The 22,097-nt window shown below is 45.0% G+C and overlaps 1 protein-coding gene across 1 annotated transcript in view; it reads left to right on the top strand.

Annotated features, from left to right (window-relative positions):
• The window catches only part of LOC115481007 (cytochrome P450 2G1-like), a 140,426-nt gene that overhangs the window by 114,216 nt on the left and 4,113 nt on the right, over nt 1-22,097 (top strand). Inside the window, exons 9-12 of the mRNA XM_030219992.1 lie at nt 5,930-6,106; nt 11,343-11,484; nt 11,707-11,894; nt 20,363-20,504. Of these exons, the coding sequence (XP_030075852.1) occupies nt 5,930-6,106; nt 11,343-11,484; nt 11,707-11,894; nt 20,363-20,504 (649 nt within the window). The remainder of the gene's footprint in view (nt 1-5,929; nt 6,107-11,342; nt 11,485-11,706; nt 11,895-20,362; nt 20,505-22,097) is intronic.

Here is a 22,097-nt window from a genome sequence, read left to right as displayed (position 1 = left end):
TTCATCATTATCTACATAGTGGTTCACAGCATCTTTCAGTCTCACAATTCCCTTTTAGTCTTCCTCCTTTCACTAATATACCTGAAGAAATTTTTGTCACTCCTCCTTACATTTCTAGCCATTTGTTCTTCAGCTAGCGCTTTTGCCAGATGTATCTCTCTCTTGGCTTCTTTCAGTTTCATCCGGTATTCCTCTCCATGTTCCTCTTCTTGAGTTTTTCTGTATTTCAGGAACGCCAACTCTTTAGCCTTTATTTTTTCAACCACTTGCTTGGAGAACCATATCGGTTTCCTTTTTCTCTTGCTTTTATTTATTCCCCTTACATAAAGGTTTGTGGCCATATTTATAGCTTCTTTCAGCCTGGACCACTGTCCTTCCACTTCTCTTACATCCTCCCAGCCCATCAGCTCCTTTTTCTTATATCCTCCAAAAACAAGTTTTGGTTCATTGTGGCTTACAATTATCAGGAGGGATTACAGTGTTAGTATTTGATTACATGTAAGGATTAAGTGTGGGTGCTAAGCTTCGTGGAATAAAGGCTGCACATTGCATTAAAATGAATGCTAATGAGGCCATTGAGTATCTCGCAGCAATGCGGAGAGGTAAATGGACTTTTGGTGCATGGTTACTAAGAGAATTTTTCGCCAGGTACAGGGCTGCATATAAGGGTTTGCTGAGAGGATTTATTGAGATTTAACTGTTGGTTTTGCCTCCTTTTGCAACATGTCATTTCTTCTGTGATGATAGAAGGAAAAAATAAAATGAACATTCCTTGAAATGACATGGGGAACAACACAAAATGAACATTTTCTGGCCTTGCACCCCTATCAGATACTAGTACATTGTTGGATTCACATATTCCACAGGCACGATTGCAATTGTTGACCCCTAACATCTGTTCTGCACCTGATTCACACTAGGAAGTAATTTTCAGAGGCAGCATTGGCTAGTGGCTTAATTTATATACCGGCACTGGCATTTATATTAATATACGGCAAAAACACGGCAGCAAGACTAATATTCAAAAAGTCAAATTACGACAGAATAACTCCATTGCTTGCAGTGCTACACTGGCTCTAAGTTAAGGCTAGACTATTCTTCAAAACTAGCACCTTAATCTTCAAAATACTATCAGGCTTATTTTTGAAAGAGAAGGACGCCCATCTTCCAACACAGATCGGGAGATGGGGGTCCTTCTATCGGGGTCACCCAAATCGGCATAATCAAAAGCCGATTTTGGGCGTCCTCAACTGCTTTCCGTCACAGGGACGACCAAAATTCACGGCGGCATGTCAGCACTGTACCAAAGGTGGGACTGGGGCATGATTTAGAGATGGCGTCCTCGGCCGATAATGGAAAAAAGAAGGGCGTCCCTGACGAGCATTTGGATGACTTTACTTGGTCCATTTTTTTTCACGACCAAGCCTCGAAAAGATGCCCAAATTGACCAGATGACCACTGGAGGGAATCGGGGATGTCCTCCCCTTACTCCCCCAGTGGCCACCAACCCCCTCCCACCCCAAAAAATTAAAAACATTTTTTGCCAGCTTCTATGCCAGCCTCAAATGTCATACCCAGCTCCATGACAGCAGTATGCAAGTCCCTGGAGCAGTTTTTAGTGGGTGCAGTGCACTTCCGGCAGGCAGACCCAGGCCCATCCCCCCCTACCTGTTACACTTGTGGTGGTAAATGTTGAGCCCTCCAAACACCCCCAAACCCCACTATACCCACATGTAGGTGCCTCCCTTCACCCCTTAGGGCTATGATAGTGGTGTACAGTTGTGGGGAGTGGGTTTTGGGGGGGGCTCAGCACCGAAGGTAAGGGAGCTATGCACCTGGGAGCAATTTGTGAAGTCCATTGCAGTGCCCCCTAGGGTGCCCGGTTTGTGTCCTGGCATGTGAGTGGGACCAGTGCAATATGAATGCTGGCTTCTCCCATGACCAAATAGCTTGGATTTGGTCGTTTTTGAGATGGGCATCCTCGGTTTCCATTTTCGCCGAAAACCGGGAACAACCATCTCAAAAACGACCTAAGGATGACCATCTCTAAGGTCGACCTAAATTTCATGATTTTGGCATCCCCGACCGTATTATCGAAAAGAAAGATGGGTGCCCATCTTGTTTCGATAATACGGGTTGCCCCGTCCCTTTACGGGGGCCGTCCTGCGAGGACGCCCTCATGACAACTTGGGCGCCCCATTCGATTATGCCCCTCCATAGGCATGGCTCCTGACTACATGCTAGACCTGATCGAACTATCTCCAAAAAATGCAAACCCAGGTACCTGGAACTACTTATTACTCCACCTACCCAACTGCAGCTATACCATCTACAAATCCATCTACAGTACATGTCTGGATTCAACTACCTGGGCTCTAAATGGTGGCACTCAATCCCCAAGGACATAGTATCAACAACTCTCTCCAGTTTAGGACTAAAAACGTATTTATTCAAGGAAGCTTATGGCTAACCTCATGCATAGAAAAGTTCCTTAATTACATGAAATCAAATACTAACACTGTAATCCCTCCTTATAATTGTAAGCCATAATGAACCAAAACTTGTTTTTGGATAATTGTAGGATATAAGAAAAATGGATAAATAAATAAGTAAATAAATATACATATTCAGAACTGCTATGGGCTGGATTCAGTAAATGGTGCCCAAAATTTATAGTCCCCCAAAATTGGCACTAGACACGTGGAGGGGCATAATCGAATGTGAATGCCCATCTTCATGGGCGTCTATCTCTAGAAACGTCTACGAGAAGGGGCGGTCCGAAACGTATTTTCGAAAAAGATGGGCGGCCATCTTTTCTTTCGAAAATACGGTTTAAACCAGCCAAAAGCCTAGGATTTGGGCGGATTTGAGATGGGCGCCCGTGGTTTTCAGTGATAATGGAAACCGAAGGCGGCCATTGCAAACACAAACAAATCCAAGGCATTTGGTCATGGGAGGGGCCAGCATTCATAGTGAACTGATCCCCCTCACATGCCAGGACATCAACCGGGCACCCTAGGGGGCACTTTAAAAAAATTTAAAAAAACATTAAATCACCTCCCAGATCCATAGCTCCCTTACCTTGGGTGCTAAGCCCCCCCAAATCTCCCCCAAAACCCACTCCCCACAACTCTACGCCATTACCATAGCACTTATGGGTTAAGGGGGGCACCTACATTTACCACCACAAGTGTAACAGGTAGGGGGGGTATGGGCCTGGGTCTGCCTGCCTGAAGTGCGCAGCACCCAGTAAAAACTGCTCCAGGGACCTGCATTCTGCTGTGATGGAGCTGGGTATCAGGGCCATGCCTAGGGTCTCTGGTGCCCCCCTGCAGACTATCAGTTGGCGCCCCCCCCCCCCCTTACACACACGGAGCTCACAGCTGTATGTCTCTCTTGGCCAAACCGTCAGTTGCTCTCACTCTGTTCCCGGGCAGATTTTCTAACAGGAGCTGATCATCTAATCAGAGAGCTCTATTTGAATGCAGATTAACATACAGATTAACATGCAGATTAACATAATGGGAATTTTTAATCAAAAATACTAGATAAACCTTTCGATTTTGGATCAAACTTCACAGTTTTGATCAAAGCCATGCCCTAACATTAAGGCTGTAAACATTTCCATCAATTTTTACCTATAAATATGCAAATGAGAACCTCCCAAAAATGGACTAATTTGCATATGATTTAAACAAATCTGAGCATATGACAACCAAACGCCTTTCTTTTTTCCATTGATCGCCAAGGGCGCCCATCTCTCCTCGGCCGATAAACACGCCCCAGTCCCGCCTTCACCACACCTCCGACATGCCCCCGTCAACTTTGCCCATTTCCTTGACAGATTGCAGTTGAAGACGCCCAAAATCGGCTTTCGATTATACCGATTTGGGCACCCACGGGAGAAAGACGTCCATCTCCCGATTTGGGTTGAAATATGGGCGTCTTTCTCTTTTGAAAATAAGCTGGATAGTAAATGAAATGACGTGGAGGGGCATAATCGAACGCGAACGCCCATCTCTGAGCCCCCCAAATCCCCCCACAAAACCCACTGCCCACAACTGTACACCATTACCATAGCACTTATGGCTGAAGGAGGGCACCTAGACGTGGGTATAGTGGGTTTTGGGGGCGGTTTGGAGTGCTCTGAGTTAGCAGCACAAGTGTAACAGGTGGGGGGGGGGGGGGTATGGGCCTGGGTCCACCTGGCTGAAGTCCACTGCACCCAATAACAACTGCTCCAGGGACCTGCATACTGCTGTCATGGAGCTGGGTATGACATTTAAGGCTGGCATACAGGCTGGAAAAAAAGTTTTTAAAGTTCTTTTTTTGGGGTAAGAGGGGGTTAGTGACTACTGGAGGCGTCAGGGGAGGTCATCCCCGATTCCCTCCAGTGGTCATCTGGTCATTTAGGGCACTTTTTTGGGACTTGTTCGTGAAAAAAAAAGGTCCAAAACTAGTGACCTAAATTTGCGTTAAGAACACCTTTCTTTTTTCTATTATCGGCCGAGGGCGCCCATCTCTCCTCGGCCGATAAACACACCCCCAGTCCCATCTTCACCACGCTTCCAACACGCCCCCGTCAACTTTGCCCGTTTCCGCGACAGATTGCAGTTGAAGACTCCCAAAATCAGCTTTTGATTATACCGATTTGGGCGCCCACAGGAGAAAGACGCCCATCTCCCAATTTGGGTCGAAATATGGGCGTCTTTCTCTTTCAAAAATGAGGTGGATAGTAGCATAGTAAATGATGGCAGATAAAGACCTGAATGGTTCATCCAGTCTGCCCAACAAGATAAACTCATTTTACATGGTATGTGATACTTTATATGTAAACCAAACACAGTGGGGGTGACACGAGGGATGATGCAGAGCAAAAACATCCAATGGATTCAGAAAGTTCACATCAGAAGGTGAAAGGCCTATAGAACATAGACTAAACACAGGAGAGCTGTGGAACAGTATCGCTGCAATATTATTCTACAGCGCTCCTGCATTTAGTTTACATTCTATAGGCCTTATATACTCGACACCGTGCTGCTTAGCCACAATATCATAGCATACAGGGACTCCTGAAGCAGACCCCTGTGGCCGAAACATGATTTTGTGTTGAGTCCATTTAATTGTGAAATTAAGGTTCTGATGTGAGCTTTCTGAGGTTCCTTTGTGTTTATCCCATGCATGTTTGAATTCCATTACCATTTTCATACATTCCACGTATCTACCACCCTTTCCGTGAAAAAAATACTTCCTGACATTACTCCTGAGTCTGCCCCCCCCCCCCCCCCTTCAAACTCAATTCATGTCCTCTAGTTCTACCACCTTCCCATCTCCGGAAAAGGTTTGCTTGCAGATTAATACCTTTCAAATATTTGAACATCTGTATCACGTCACAATTCTATAAAGGCTATGAGCCTTTTATAGAATCGCCTTAAGTACTGATTCCCACGCCAAACTTTAGGTTTCCAGCATTTACGCTTGCTGAAACCTGGTATAAATGCTGGTGTCCAAGTTAGGTGAGCTGAAGCCATATGCTATAACTTTTCGGAACGCCCTTGACACACTATGGCCATACCCCCTTTTGAGTTACACACTAATAGATTTAGGCACCATGCCTTATAGAATAGCGTGCAGCCATGTGCACGTGCAGATTTTTATGAATGCCAATTAACGGCAATAATTGATGTTAATTGGGTCGTTACTCATTTAATTTGCATGCGCAATTCTGGGCACCATATATGGAATCCGGATATATATATATATATATATATATATATATATATATATATATATATAACCATTCCAAAGCCAGTACATGCAATTACAGAAGCCAGTCCATCTAACTTAAAAATGGCTGAGCAGTCACAGAAATGAAATACTCTCATGTCTTAGAAGGTCTGAAGCAGAGTTGTGCTTTTGCTTTCGGCAGATGTACACTTCATATACAAACATCATGGATTACTTGCCTGGACCCCACAACAAGATATTTCAGTGTCTTCAGAACCTGGCAGACTTTATTAAAGAAAAAGTGAAGCAGAACCAAGAGACACTGGATCCGGACAATCTTCGTGATTTCATAGACTGTTTCCTCATCAAAATGCAGCAGGTATTTATTACCCTCAGTTGCTAGTAGGGTTTAAAACTTTCTTGCTAACCTATGGTCAGAAAGATGTTTGGGGCTTAATAAGTACAATTTTCAAATTTGGGGGGGGGGGGGGCATCTGTGAGATACTTTTCAAAAAGAAACTCGCCACATAGTTTCTGTTTGAAAATTGGGGCTAGCAGGAGCCGCAGATACTCTTATTCCCTAGGACCTTGCACTTATCCTCCACCTGATCCCAACCCTGCCCTCCAGGCAAAAAAAGCACACACATTGGAAAACAGTGTCCCCATTTTTGGCTACTGAACGCAGAAGAATTTTCAGTCCAGGGAGTGTACTTGGGTAACTGATAAATTATGTGGATAATTTTCTTTAGATTGTTTAAGAAAATCCAAGAGGCTCCTGGGAACCGATACATTTGTTTTGAATCGCTGCCTCCCATAGGACTCCACTGGACTACTTTGAAGTAGGCCTAGGAGTGCGCCTATGGGGGTGGGAGGGGGGATCAGCCTGCCTTTTGGACCTTGGAGATGGGAGAGAGGGGGATCTGCACTGCAGGAGAGGGAGAGAAACCCAGGAAGGCAGATGTCACAAGCCAGAAGTTAACCAGGCCCCAGCCAATATTCTGACCAGTACTTGGTTAACTTTGTGGCTAAAGTTAGGACAGCATTTTTGCTGTCCTAACTTTAGTTGCTTATCTAACTAAACAAGCTGAATATAGCCACTAACTGGTTAGGTCCTGGCTCCTCCCAAGCTCTGTCTATGAACCGGCCTGGCACTAATCAAATACTGCAGGGGCAGTGTGTGATAATATTTAGTGGCACTGTCTGGTTAAGTGCTGATGAATATCAACACTTAACCAGACACTTAGGCAGTCAGAAATGGTTTAACTGGGCAGGACCCACTCCTACCCAGTGAAATCACTTTGAATATCAGGCAGTTGAAGTTTAGTTCTATAGAGTAGGTATTAACATTTATATGCTATTTACATGTATAAAAGTGTGTACATATATGCGTATACACCAAAAGCATGTGTAACCATATTCCCGATAGTGTATAATTTGCAAGTGGGGTTTACGTGGGCATAGTCTATGTTGAGTGTATATTTACACACACAACTTTGAAAATGCTTCAAGTTGCGTGCATATCTCTAGATCATGGGTGAACAAGCATGCGGATAAAGGTGAGCTGATTGATATTGTGTATCTGGATTTTCAGAAGGCGTTTGACAATGTACCTCATGAAAGACTCCAGAGGAAATTGGAGAGTCATGGGATAGGAGGTAGTGTTCTACTGTGGATTAAAAACTGGTTAAAAGATAGAAAACAGAGAGTAGGGTTAAATGGTCAGTATTCTCAATGGAGAAAGGTAGTTAGTGGGGTTCCCCAGGGGTCTGTGCTGGGACCGCTGCTTTTTAACATATTTATAAATGACCTAGAGATGAGAGTAATTAGTGAGGTAATTAAATTTGCTGATGACACAAAGTTATTCAAAGTCGTTAAATCGCGGGAGGATTGTGGAAAATTACAAGAGGACCTTAAGAGACTGGGCATCTAAATGGCAGATGACGTTTAATGTGAGCAAATGCAAAGTGATGCATGTGGGAAAGAGGAACCCGAATTATAGCTATGCCATGCAAGGTTCCACATTAGGAGTCACAGACCAAGAAAGGGGTCTAGGTGCCGTCGTTGATGATACGTTGAAACCTTCTGCTCAGTGTGCAGATCTGGCTAAGAAAGCAAATAGAATGTTAGATATTATTAGGAAAGGAATGGAAAACAAAAATGAGGATGTTATAATGCCTTTGTATCGCTCCATGGTGCGACCGCACCTCGAATATTGTGTTCAATTCTGGTCGCCGCATCTCAAAAAAGATATAGTGGAATTAGAAAAGGTACAGAGAAGGGTGACGGAAACGATAAATGGGATGGGACGACTTCCCTATGAGGAAAGGCTAAAGCGGCTAGGACTCTTCAGCTTGGAGAAAAGGCGGCTGAGGGGAGATATGATAGAGGTCTATAAAATAATGAGTGGAGTTGAACGGGTAGATGTGAAGTGTCTGTTTACGCTTTCCAAAAATACTAGGACTAGGGGGCATGCGATGAAGCTACAATGTAGTAAATTTAAAGCGAATTGGAGAACATTTTTCTTCACTCAACGTGTAATTAAACTCTGGAATTCGTTGCCAGAGAATGTGGTAAAGGCAGCTAGGTTAGCGGAGTTTAAAAAAAGGTATGATGGCTTCCTAAAGAAAAAGTCCATAGACCATTATTAAATGGACTTGGGAAAAATCCACTATTTCTGGAATAAGCAGTATAGAATGTTTTGTACTTTTTTGGGATCTTGCCAGGTATTTGTGATGGTCTTTCCCAATATGGCAATACTTATGTACTTATGTACTAATGCGCCTAATAACATACATGTGTATATACTAGTTATGCTAGGTTTCTATAAAGAAATGTAGGCACCTCCTTTCCTTTTTTAGAATATGCGCCCCTCAGGTGCTCTCTGAGTGTTTATATATAAGTGCACAGTTACAGAATTACCCCCCCCCCCCCCCTTGGTGTTCCAACTGGCTCTCTTCAAAGATCAGGGTACCAGAAAAGTGAGATGTACCAAAGAACAAGGCACACAAGACTTTGTGTACAACTAGAGCCTTTATTGAACAAGATCCAAAACACAGTTGGATAGACGACACAACTTTGAATTGCTGTCACGCTGACATATTGCTGGGTTCAATTTGCCTTGTCATTAATTATTTATACGTAGTCACCTACAAGTGCAAAAGGTATCACTGTTGAATCATTTGACTCCTGACACAGGCATTATTGCCAAAACACAGCTGTGTTGAGTCCGATCCTACTACTACTACTTAACATTTCTAAAGCGTTACTAGGGTTATGCAGTGCTGTACAATTTAACATAGAAGGACAATCCCTGCTCAAAGAGCTTACAATCTAAAGGACATGTGAACAGTCAGACCGATAGGGGCAGACTGATAGGGGCAGACAAATTGGAGCAGTCTGGAATTCTTGAAAGGTAAGAGTTAGGTGCCGAACGCAGCATTGAAGAGGTGGGCTTTAAGCAAAGACTTGAAGATGGGCAGGGAGGGGGCTTGGCGTAAGGACTCGGGAAGGTTGTTCCAAGCATAGGGTGAGGTGAGGCAGAATGAGCGGAGCCTGGAGTTGGCGCTGGTGGAGAAGGGTAATGAGAGGAGGGATTTGTCCTGTGAACGGAGGTTTCGGGCGGGAGCGTAAGGGGAGATGAGGGTAGAGAGGTAGTGAGGGGCAGCAGACTGAGTGCATTTGTAGGTAAGAAGGAGAAGCTTAAACTGAATGTGGTATCTGATTGGAAGCCAGTGAAGTGACCTGAGGAGAGGAGTGATATGAGAATATCGGTTCTGGCGGAATATAAGACGTGCAGCAGAGTTCTGAACAGATTGAAGAGGGGATAGGTGGCTAAGTGGGAGGCCGGTGAGGAGTAAGTTGAAGTAGTCAAGGCGAGAGGTAATGAGATCCATTTGCCATCCAGCTGTGTTTTGGATCTAGTTCAATAAAGGCTCCTTTTGTGTTCAAGATCTTGTATAACTTGTTCTTCTTTGGTACATCTTCTCACTTTTCTGGTATCCAGTGGACATTGTGGGAGGTTTTCCTTCTTTTTGCATCTCTTTTCAAGATCAGCTAAGTTACCTCACCTTATGCAGAATGCAGGAGTTTCCCTCTGACACACTCCCTCTCTTCCTGTGTCCAGAGCAGCCTTCCAGTGCTCCTGCCCCCACTGCCTTCCCATTGACTTCTCATTAGACATAAGAACATAAGCATTGCCGTACTGGAACAGACCGAAGTTGATCAAGCCCAGTATTCTGTTTCCAACAGTGACCAATCCAGGTCACAAGTACTTGGCAAGATCCCAGAACAGTAGAACAGATTTTATGTTGCTTATCCTAGAAATAAGCAGTGGATTTCCCAAGTCCATCTTAATAATGGCTTATGGGCTTTTCTTTTAGGAAATTATCGAAACCCTGCTAAGCTAACAGCTTTTACCACATTCTCTGGCAACAAATTCCAGAGTTTAATTACACAATAAGTGAAGAATTATTTTCTCCGATTTGTTTTAAATTTACGTGCCCCCTAGTCCTAGTATTTTTTGAAAAGGTAAACAAATGATTCACATCTACCTGTTCCACTCCTCTCAGGTTTTTATAGACCTCTATCATATCTCTCTTCAGCCATCTCATCTCTAAGTTGAAGAGCCCTAGCCACTTCAGTCTTTCCTCATAGGGAAGTCATCCCATCCCGTTTATCATTTTCATCGCCCTTTTCTGTACCTTTTCTAATTCTGCTATATCTCTTTTGAGATGCAGTGACCAGAATTGCAGAGTATTCGAGATGCGTTTGCACCATGGAGCGACCCTTCTGTTGGTGAAACAAGAAGCTGGCAGGGCAGGTTTACTCAAGCAGAGGGAGGATTACAGAATTGCAGATAGAGCTGTTGGACATTTTTTTTCAGATACGTTAGCCATCCCTCTGGCTTCTGGATGTTAATGCAAAAATGAATCTATAGTCCAGACACCTGGCAATTCTAGCCTGCTGAATCCTAAGCACATCTGACAGGGCTCCCCTAAACATTTGAGCCCTAGGCATATGCCTCATTTGCCTATGCTTTATTCTTGCTCTGCCTCTGGGGAAGATAGAGCTAAATGGCAGGGGTAGGTGGAGAAGAATCTGTGGGGAATAAGGAGATGGACTTGGAAAGAGAAAACAAAAGGGCAACAAGGGGGAGAGAACAAAATGGAAGTTGAGAATGGCGTGGAGAGGGGGAAAGTAGGAGAATGATGATGTAAAACCCCCTTCTGGAGCCCCTCCTTTTAAAATCCTAGATATACTTTTGTATACCGTATATTTTTCCCATCGGTGGCTAGATTGAAAAAAGAGGATGAATATCCAGCCTGTCTGTTAAGAAATTGCTTATATGAAGCAAGATGCCTGGCCATCCTGAGTTGGAGGCAACAACAGCACCGGATTTCAAGAAAGTCTGGGATAGCAGAGAGGATCCTCAGAAGTGAAGGATCAAGGGTAGAGGCCTAGTGGTGATGCAGCAGGGATGGAAAACAGATGCATGATATGTATCTTGATACCTGTACCTGTCATCAATTTGTTTTTGTTTGGTTGTTTGTTTGATTTTATTTTGATAACCTGCATTTTATTATTTTAACCCCTTCTTTTTTCATTTTTCTCCCAAGGAAAAACAAAATCCTGTTTCAGAGTTTCACATGTTAAACTTGATTTTCACCACACTCAGCCTATTCTTTGGAGGAACAGAGACTACCAGCACAACCCTGAGATATGGCTTTCTGATTTTATTAAAGCACCCCCAAATCACAGGTGATAATATACAACAATTAGACTATGTTTGCTTTCTTTTCAGATTAACATAATATTTTAATATTCTAATCTAAAAATGATAGACACAAGAGACGCACTGACAAATGTTATGGCTGAGATGGCTGAGGTAGGTAGCAACACTCCTATGCTCCCTGTATGACAGCTTGCAAATTTATGCTGCTATTCTTTCATGATTATGCAACTCTATGGATATCTTAATAGAAAAAATACAGAAGGAGATTGATCTTGTGATTGGCCAAAACCGTGACCCATCCATGGAGGACCGGAAGAAGATGCCATACACCGATGCTGTGGTCCATGAGATTCAGCGGTTCAGTGATCTTTTGCCATTGGGAGTTCCACACACAGTGGCACAAGATACTCAGTTCAGAGGATACACCATCCCCAAGGTATCGTTTCTGGTGTTTTAAGAAAGGGACTGATTTCTTCACACATCTGGACTCAATGACTAGGATTATCTAACAATATCAGCCAGTGTTATTTGTGGCTCAGTGATTGCATATGTGAGATTCACAAGCCAAATATCCACTGTGGTAGAGATAATACCTGTCAACAGAGGAGAGGGAATCAAAAGCGCAGTGAATGAACCTCTACAGGAAAAGAAACATGATGGGCCTCAAGAACTGGTATGAAAGAGCAGAATCTATTTGCCGTGTTTCGGCAAATTGCCTGTATCAGGGTTTAGCAAATATCCTAGATAATAATTTGCACCTCCAACATTCCATCGCTGTCTGGCTGCCTGGGTTCGTAACATCTCATGTCGTCAGCTAGCCTCCAGCATTCCATTTCCCCTCACTGCCCCGCCCCTGCGTCAAAACATAATGACGTCAGAGGGCGGAACAGTGAGAGGGAAGGGAACGCTGGAGGCGAGGTGACATCAGGCTGTTACCAACAGAAGGGAAGCCAGCCAGAAAATGATGAGGGACAAAGGAAGAGAGAATCGTGGCACATCGAGGGGAGGGCAGGGAAGGGCAGAGCAGAGCAGAATCGATGGACATGGATGGGATAGGAGGAGAGGACAGGAGAGAAGAGACTTGCAGGACATGGATGGGAGGGCAGGGAAGAGGAGAATCGCTGGACATGGAGGGGAGGGGATGGGAGGGGAGGGGAGGGAAGGGAAGAATCGCTGGACATGGAGGAGAGGGGAGGGCAGGGGAGGGCAGGGGAGAGACAAAAAATTGCTTACAAGAGAGCCTTTCTAGGGCCAGTTTCAATGTTGAGGAAACGGGCTGGGTTCCACTAGTAAAATATAAAAACCAGTGGCTTGTTGCTCTTTTATTTGCCTGAGTGATTTCCTTAGTTTTGGAGTATACTACTGGCTGACCCCTGACAGAGGCAATTTGTCAAAACACGGCCCATGTCGGATCTTTTAATAAATTCTGCTTCTTCATTCCAGTTCTTCAGGCCCATTGAGCTTTTCTCCTGTGGAGATAATACCTGGCCATAACAAAGTAGGGGTGATTCTCTATAGTTTGCCTAAAGTTAGGTGCTGGGATGACACTTGCTAAGTGTGAATTCTATAGTGGTAATTCCAGGTGCAATTGCCATTATAGAATATTAACATATGTCCACAGTTGCAAGCATAAAGTTAGGCATGAGCGCTAACACTAGCTTACAGGCTAGCTTACATGCTTGCACCTAACTGTAACCCAAAATCAAAAAAAGGGGGAATTATTACTCAAAGACTGTGGAAACTGCAATGTAAACCCCAAAACCCAGAAAATATTTTCATTTTGTTCCATTATTGCTGTAAAACATACAAGTGATAGGCAAGCCCTAAGCCTGCCTTCAGGAGGAGGAGTGGCCTAGTGGTTAGGGTGGTGGACCTTGGTCCTGAGGAACTGAGTTCAATTCCCACCTCAGGCACAGGCAGCTCATTGTGACTCTGGGCAAGTCACTTAACCCTCCATTGCCCCATGTAAGCCACATTGAGCCTGCCATGAGTGGGAAAGCACAGGGTACAAATGTAACAAAAAAAAAAATACCCCTGACATGCCCCCTTGTGATATGGACATATTGCATATTTATTTATTACATTTGCATCCCACATTTTCCCACCTTTTTACAGGCTCAATGTGGCTTACATAGTACCATTAGGCGATCGCCAATTCTGGGATGAACAAAATACAGAGTGAAGTTGTAGTAGGGTAAAGTTCATGTGTGACCAGTGGCGTAGCTAGGGTAGTTGACACCCGGGGCCGGTCATTTTTTAACCCCCACCCCCCCCCCCCCCCCCCCCCAAATCCAGTACTAGGCATAAAAAGAATACAAAACACTCAGGGCCTATAGAGCAATTCTACCATACCATAAGCAGTCATTTCTACAAGTCACACAAGGAAAAGGAAAGCATCTTAAACACTACAGTGAGCACTAGAACATCAATTCACCTATTGTAAAACGAAACCAGACAGAATAGTACAGATCGTCGATCCTGCACAGTCAATGCCAACTGAAAGCCATGTCTTTTTCACAAACACAGATACACCCTAATCCACTATAGAATAAGTAATCATAAACTTTCTATTTAGACAAAAATTACACTGAACCCCCGATGCCAAACTCTGCATACAATGCAACACCACAGAAACAGAAAATGTCCCCTAGTACTGTGCAAAATATAAAGACAGCAGATGTAAATTTGAAAAAACTAACAAATATCAATCACCACTTTACAAATTAACAAATAGAAATAAAACAAATACAGAAAAAAAAATACCACCATTTTATTGGACTAATACATTTAGCTTCCAGAGGCCAAAATCTCCTTCCTCAGGTCAATTCAGTATAGTGCTGTTACAGTATCCTATCCTAACCTGAGGAAGGGGGTTTTGTTCTCTGAAAGTTAAGTCAAAATGTATTAAAATTAATCCAATACAAAGATTACCTTATTTACATGTTCTATTTATAAACATTAACACAGCTACAATACTATATCCTAAAGAAAAATAATAAAAATATATTTACAGTTTGTCGTCTCTGGTTTCTGCTTTCCTCATCTTCTTTTCACTGTCTTCCTTCCATCCAGCATCTGTCTTCACTCTCTCTCTGCCATCCAGTGTCTGCCCTCTCTAATGTCCCTTCCACCCACTGTCTGCCCTCTCTCTCTGCCCCTTCCATCCACTGTCTGCCCTCTCTCTCTCCCTTCCATCCACATCTGCCCTCTATTTCTGCCCCTTCCATCCACCATCTGCCCCAGTCTGCTCTCTCTCTCCCTACTTTCCATCCACATCTGCCCTCTATCTCTGCCCCTTCCATCCACCATTTGCCCCAGTCTACCCTCTTTCTCCCTCCCCCTTCCACCCACCATCTGCCCTTTCTCTCTGCCCCTTCAATCTGTCTGCCCTCCCTCTCCCATCCATCTAGGGTCTGCCCTCCCTCACGCTCCCCCTTCCATCCAGGGTCTGCCTCACCCTCCCCAATCCCCTTCTCCCCTCTGTGCACCCCTCTGGGCTCCCCCACCCTCCCCAATCCCCATCTCCCCTCTGGGCACCCCTCTGGGCTCCCCCACCCTCCCCAATCCCCTTCTCCCCTCTGAGCACCCATCTGGGCTCCCCCACCCTCTCCAATCCCCTTCTCCCCTCTGGGCACCCATCTGGGCTCCCCCACCCTCCCCAATCCCCTTCGGGCACCCATCTGGGCTCCCCCACCCTCCCCAATCCCCTTCTCCCTCTGGGCACCCATCTGGGCTCCCCCACCCTCCCTAATCCCCTTCTCCCCTTTGAGCACCCTTCTGAGTCCCCCCTTCCACCCCACCCGACCCGACACACCTACCAGCTCCGTTCTCCTGCTCCCACCCTGTCCTGCCTTAAAAAAAATGTTTTTGAAGCGCCGGAGCGGCAGGCAGCGCGTCTGCCCTGCTAGTAAACAGCTCCTCAACGTCATCGTCAGGCCTTCCCACATTGAGTCCCGCCCGCCCTCGCGGTAATAGGAAGTTACCTCAGAGGAGGGTGGGACACAATGTGGGAAGGCCCGACGACGACGTCGAGGAGCTTTTTACTAGCAGGGCAGACGCGTTGCCTGCCGCTCCGGCGCTTCAAAAAATTTTTTTTAAAGGCAGGACAGGGTGGGAGCAGCGGGAGCGGGGCACCCCCCCCACCCGCTGACACCCGGGGCGGACCGCCCCCACCGCCCCGCCCTTGCTACGCCACTGTGTGTGACAAAAACATTTGGGGATCGTAAAGAAGAGGAAGGGTTTAGTTATTTCCAGTATGGTTTTGACTTCGTTGTGTTGCAGGGTTCAGGCATTTAGGTTGGATCATTAGGGTATGCCTTTAAGAACAGGTTAGTTGTTAGTGCTTCCCGGAAGTTAAAGTGGTCATAAGTTGTTTTCACGGCGCTTGGTAATGCGTTCCATAGTTGCGTGCTTAAATAGGAGAAGCTGGATGCATAGGTTGTTTTATATTTTAGACCTTTGCAATTTGGGTAGTGGAGATTTAGGTAAGTTTGTGATGATCTTGTAGAGTTTTTCTGGATTGATAGGTCTATGAGGTCAGTCATGTATCCCGGCGCTTCGCCGTAGATAATTTTGTGTACCAGGGTGCAGATTTTGAATGCAATACGTTCTTTGATTGGGAGCCAATGCAATTTTTCTCGTAGGGGTTTGGCGCTGTCTATGAAATGCATACATAAACATCTGCAAACTAGGTTTCAAAATACCGATTTGGACATTTTGAGAAGAAATCTGTCCAAATGATGCTTTATGACACTTTTTGGACATTTTTTTCTTTCGAAAATGAACCTCTTACTCACAGATTCTGTATATCGTGCCTTAATTTCCATGGAGAAATCAAAGCTTATTCTTTAAGAATGTGCATAACTGTGACAGAACAGCGTGTTTTCAGCCTGTAAAGTGTATTGGGTATTTCCTGAAGTGTATTTTTCTAATTGGTTAGCAAGCTAATCAGTGCTATCAATTGGATGTTAACAAGTGGGGACATGGCCATGGGCAGGGCATGGGCGTTACTAAAATCTATGCACGTTGTTATAGAATACACCCTCTCTGGAGGAGATTCTATATATGGTGCTAAAAAATCGGCACTGAAATCAGTGCTGAGTAAGTGTATTGTATAATAGGCACCTAGATTATACACAGTGAACAGTGCATCTTAATGAAAGATGCCTACATATCTGTGAGTGAAGGACTGACAATTTAAAGTAGTTCAACCATGCTGGAGGCAAAACTTTTTCAGACTGAATTTTGGGTTCTCTCAGGGGTGGATTGAGGGTGGCCTGTGCCCCCCACCCGGCCACTGCCCAACACCCCTCCCCTACAACCATGCTGCTGCCCTCCCTACCGCTGCAGCCAACACCCCACTGCCCCAGTCCTACCTGAAGGGCTCTGGTGGTCTAGTGGTCTCTGTGGGGGGGGGGGGGGGGGTTGCATGTTCTTTCCTGCCTGCTGTGAAGCCACTATTCCCCCGCCTGCTGGCGCCACCATCTTTTCAAAATGGCGGCTGAGATGCCCCGCGGTAGTCTCGCAGTCTTGCGAGACTTCCGCAGGGAGTATCGACCTCTATTTTTAAAGTATGGCAGTGCCAGTCAGGGGGAATAGCGGCAGTACAACGGGCAGGAAAGAACATGTTCCCCCCCACCACAGAGGCCACTAGATCACTAGCAGCACACCTTTAAAGGTAGGACCAGAGAGGGCTGTAGTGTGCGGCAGGCATCCAGGCAGAGCCTCTGGGCCCTGCCCAGTTGCCTGAATGGTCAGTCCGCCCCGGGTTCCCTGATGAAGTATTTGTCGAAACATAGTCCGTGTTAGGACCCTTCAAATGATAAGTGTTTCCTTTTACTTAAACAATTTCAAGCATTGCTTTACAATACATTTAAGTGGCATTTGAAATATTTTTTTGAAGATTTTAAGTCTTACATAAATACATAAGTATTGCCATACTGGGACAGACCAAAGGTCCATCAAGCCCAGCATCCTGTTTCCAGCAGTGGCCAATCCAGGCCTTCTGTTAAACAAACGATATAACATGATTGACACTGAGTATGCAGTGATTATACGTGAGTGAAGAGGCGTCACATTAGATTTTAATATTCTATTACCTGCACTCATAAGTGCTAGGCACGTCCGTGACTCATCCATATCCCTTCCAATTCCTCTCCTCCTTGCAGTTGCATGTGATGGATTTTGCTCATGCAATTTGCAGAATCCTGACTAAGTGCAGGTACTAGCATAACTGCTAATTAGTGCCAAATAGCACCAATAACCACCAATTATTGCCAATAATTGGTAGTTACTATAACTACTACTATAAATCACTTATATAGCGCTACCAGTCGTACGCAGTTAATGCCAATTGGCAGCTAATTATTATATTACGTTATGTGCATAATTGCAGGCGCATCTTTGCACACTAAGGACTAGATTCTATATGTGGTGCCTGAAATTTTCATGAGGAAAAATAAAACTACGCCTAGGCTTAAAGAATATACTTTGATTTCTCCACGGAAATTAAGGCGCAATAAATAGAATCCGGGAGTAAGGTGCTCATTTTCGAAAGAGAAAAATGTCCAAAGAGCACCATTGGGACAGATTTCTTCTCAAAACGTCCAAATCGCTATTTTGAAATCTATTCTGCAGATGTTTATCTATGCATTTCATTTGCAATGCATCCATATCACAAGGGGGCATGTCAGGGGTGTTTGGAAGGCAGGATTAGGGCGAGCTTAGTGCATGCCTAACACTTGGGTGTTTTACAGCTAAATCTAAAATAAATAAATAAATAATGGCACAAAATGAAAATGTCTAGGGTGAAAACTTCAGTGTTTTGGTCTAGACCTGTTTTTATAACAAATAAGGCACAAAAAGTTGCCCTAAATGACCAGATGACCACTGGAGGGAATCAGGGATGACCCTCCCTTACTTCCCTGGTGGTCACTGACCCCCTCCCACCCCTGAAAAATGTGAATACGAATAATACTTACCAGCCTCTATGACAGCCTCAGATGTTATAGCCAGGTCCATTAGAGCAGCATGAAAGTCCCTGGAGTAGTGTAGTGCTGGGTGCAGTGTCCTGTTGACAGATGGACCCAGGCCCATACCTCCCCCTACTTATTATACTTGTGGTGGAAACTGTGAGCCCTCCAAGAATCATCAGAAACCCACTGTACCCACATGTAGTTGTCCCCTTCACCCATAAGGGCTATTTTAGTGGTGTACAGTTGAGGTAGTGGGTTTTAGAGGGCTTAACTGACAAGATATGGGAGCAATGGTGAGATGTGCACCTGGGAGCATTTATATGAAACAGGAGCGTAGCTATCACGGGGCCACAGGGGCATGGGACCCTGTAGATTTGGCCCTGGACCCCCCTGCCACAACCCTCTCGACCCCCTTTCCTGCCGCCAACCCTCTCCCGCCGTGTACCTTTGCTGGCGGGGGACCCAAACCCCCGCCAGCCGAAGTCCTTGGCCGCGCGTCGTTGCTTGCTGAATGATCTGATTAAGTTTCTGTGCGTGCGTCTGACGTCCTGCACATTGTACGTGCAGGACGTCAGACGCACACACAGAAACAGATTCAAACTTGAGCAGATCATTCGGCAACACCGCGTGGCCGAGAAGAGGACTTTGACAGGTGGGGGTTGGGGTCCCCCACCAGCAAAGGTATGCGGTGGGAGAGAGTTGGTGGCGGGAAGTGGGGTTGAGAGGGTTATGGCAGCGGCGACGGTCAACAACGCTGCGCGGCCGAGAAGAGGACTTCAGCTGGCGGAGGTTGGGGTCCCCTGCCAGCAAAGGTACGCGGTGGAAGAGGGTTGGCGGCAGGAAGGGAGGGTCGAAAGGGTTGCTGCGGTGGGTGGGCAGGCTAAAATGTGCCCCCCTCTCTCGGGCTCTGGACCCCCTCCCGTCGAAGTCTGGCTACGCCCCTGATATGAAATCCACAGCAGTGCCCCCTAGGGTGCCCCTTTGCTTTCCTGTGATGTCTGGGGGACCATTCTACTTAAAATGCTGGCTCCTCCTACATCCCAATGGCTTGATTTTCTACATTTTTCACTATTTTTAATGGCCTGAAAAAATAAACACACAGAGCACAAAACCTTGTTACAAATGATATTTTTTGGGGAAAAAAAAGATGTTTTGCGGCTTTGAAAATGGCCATATTTTCTATTTGGATTTGGGATGTTTAGCGCAAAGCATCCAAAGTCCAACTTAGATGTTACATTGCAAATGCCCATCCACAGGCTAGATTCTATATATGCCACCTATAAAATTGGCGCTGGAAAAAGCACTATTTTATAAGCTGCGCTTAAAGTTAGGTGCGGATTATGGAATAACACACCCGGGAGTTGTGCCTAACTTTAGGTGCAGCCATTTGCACCAATTGAAATGTGGTGCAAATGTAGGTGCCAAAATTAGCAACATATCCCTCGTATTTTATAACAAACAATGTAAATGCTAGGAGTGTCCCGTTCTGTCCATGACCCTCCTATTTCTGCATCCCCTTTTTTTACTCATGCAGAAAATTTAGGCACAGATCCTGTACCTAAATTTATATGCATAAATTCCAATTAAATCTAATTAATGTCAATAATTGCTTGTTAAAAGTCAATTGTTGGTACTAATTGGCTTTGAGTGCACAATGTTTGGTGACTTTTATAGAATTAATGGGTAAACGTCAAGTTGGGCATGCAAGTTTATAGATGAGGGGGATTGTGTACGTTCCACTTCAGATATGGGGGGAAGCAAAGTGCAAAGGCAAACTGGAGCCTGGTTTTCTTTCCAGGGATCCAACCCCACTTTAGTACTTACAGAGTGTGAAAGACAGATGAAATCTTAAAATATCAACCACCCAATGAATCTGTCAAGTTCTTCATTTTACTATCCCCTTCCACCCCAATCTCTTTCTTTCTCTCAGAATACAGATGTATACCCCATGTTGACTTCAGTATTATGGGATCCAAAACATTTTAAAGACCCAAAGACCTTCAACCCGGGAAACTTCCTGGATGAGAACGGAGACTTTAAGAAAAACGATGCATTCATGCCTTTTTCCGCAGGTATTTACCATGACAGAAAAAGAGCTTCTTTTCATGTTGTAAAACTAAAAGCCTTTCATCCAACCTTCCTTTTCTTTTTCCCTAACACACTAATGTCCCTCATCATCTGCAAACTCCAGGAGAACAGGGTCACACATTCCATGTCACCAAGGACAAACTGAGGCAGTTGTGGGTTGCTCCTTTTAAGGAACAATTCTATAAAGTGTGCCAAGAGGCTGATATGCACAGACCAGGAAAGGGACTTTGGGGTGACAGTATCTGAGAAGAATCTCAAGGTGGTGAAACACAGTGACAAAGCAGTGGCCAAAACCAGGAGGATGCTAGGCTGCATAGAAAGAGGTATAACCCGCAGAAAAAAAGAGGTGTTGATACCCCTGTACAGGTTATTGGTGAGGCACAATTTGGAGTTTTATGTTCAGGTTTGGAGACTATGGGGCTGATATTCAAAGCACTTAGACTTCTGTGAAAACAAAAACGGTGGCAGAATTCAAGAATGCATGGGAATAAACGCAGAGGAACACCATATAGAAAAAGGATGGAATCCCAATAAAGCAAAACTTAAATAACCTCATAGCTGAAGTGAGCTTTGATGGCACCTCCAGAAGTTGGGAATTAAGACTAATGCTGGGCAAACTTCTGTGGCCTGGGTCCCAAAACAGATCAAGGTCAAGGATGGAGTGGGATTTGATGGCAATTCCAGTAGTTGGGAAGTAGGACCAGTACCGGGCAGACTTCTACAGTCTGTGCCCCAAAATTGGCAGGGAGAGATAGGGGCTAAGTATGTATCTATATCTATACATGATGCCAGTGTTTAATCACCAAGAAGTGATTAAATACAGAGTGCAGAGTGCCAGATACAACTCTGGCTGCCTTGTTGTGCAGACTAGTTAGACCATAGAGGTCTTTATCTGCCAACATTTAGCGAAGGTATTTACCTGTAGCAGGTATTCTGAGGACAGCAGGCCTTATATTCTCACAATTGGGTAACGCGATCCCGCGTTGTCTGGTCCATAGATTTTAACAATCTTTAACAGAGCTTTGTGGAGCGTGAGGTACACTCCACCGCGCATACATGAGTGCCTTCCTACCTGCCATGACAGCATGGTCACCGCAGTTAAATAGTACAGCATAAAAAGAAAATTAGGAGTCAACTTCAAGGGGAAGTGGGCGGGTTTGTGAGAATATAAGGCCTGCTGTCCTCGAAGAATACCTGCTACAGGTAAGTATCTTCACTTTTCTCCGAGGACAAGCAAGCCATAATTCTCACAATTGGGGTATCCCTAGCATCCGGGCTCACAGAAAATAGGAAACATTGGTTAATTAGGCCTTGCAACAGCGAGGACAGAAACTCATATTAACCTGAAACTATATACAAACTAAGTGAGCGTGTAGCCTGGAGCAGAATAATACGGGCCTAGGGGAGTGGTGTTGGATTCTAGACCCCAAACAGATTCTGCAACACTGCCCAACCAGATTATCACGTCAGGTATCCTGCTGAAGGTAGCAATGCGATGTGAATATGTGGACCAAAGACCACGTTGTAGCCTTGCAAATCTCTTCAATGGAGGCTGACCTCAAATGGGTTATCGATGC

Source organism: Microcaecilia unicolor, chromosome 11 (assembly GCF_901765095.1).
Source record: "Microcaecilia unicolor chromosome 11, aMicUni1.1, whole genome shotgun sequence".
In the NCBI taxonomy this organism is placed as follows: Eukaryota; Metazoa; Chordata; class Amphibia; order Gymnophiona; family Siphonopidae; genus Microcaecilia; species Microcaecilia unicolor.
The sequence above is the reverse complement of the archived record's forward strand: the minus strand, read 5'-3'. Positions and strand labels throughout refer to the sequence as shown.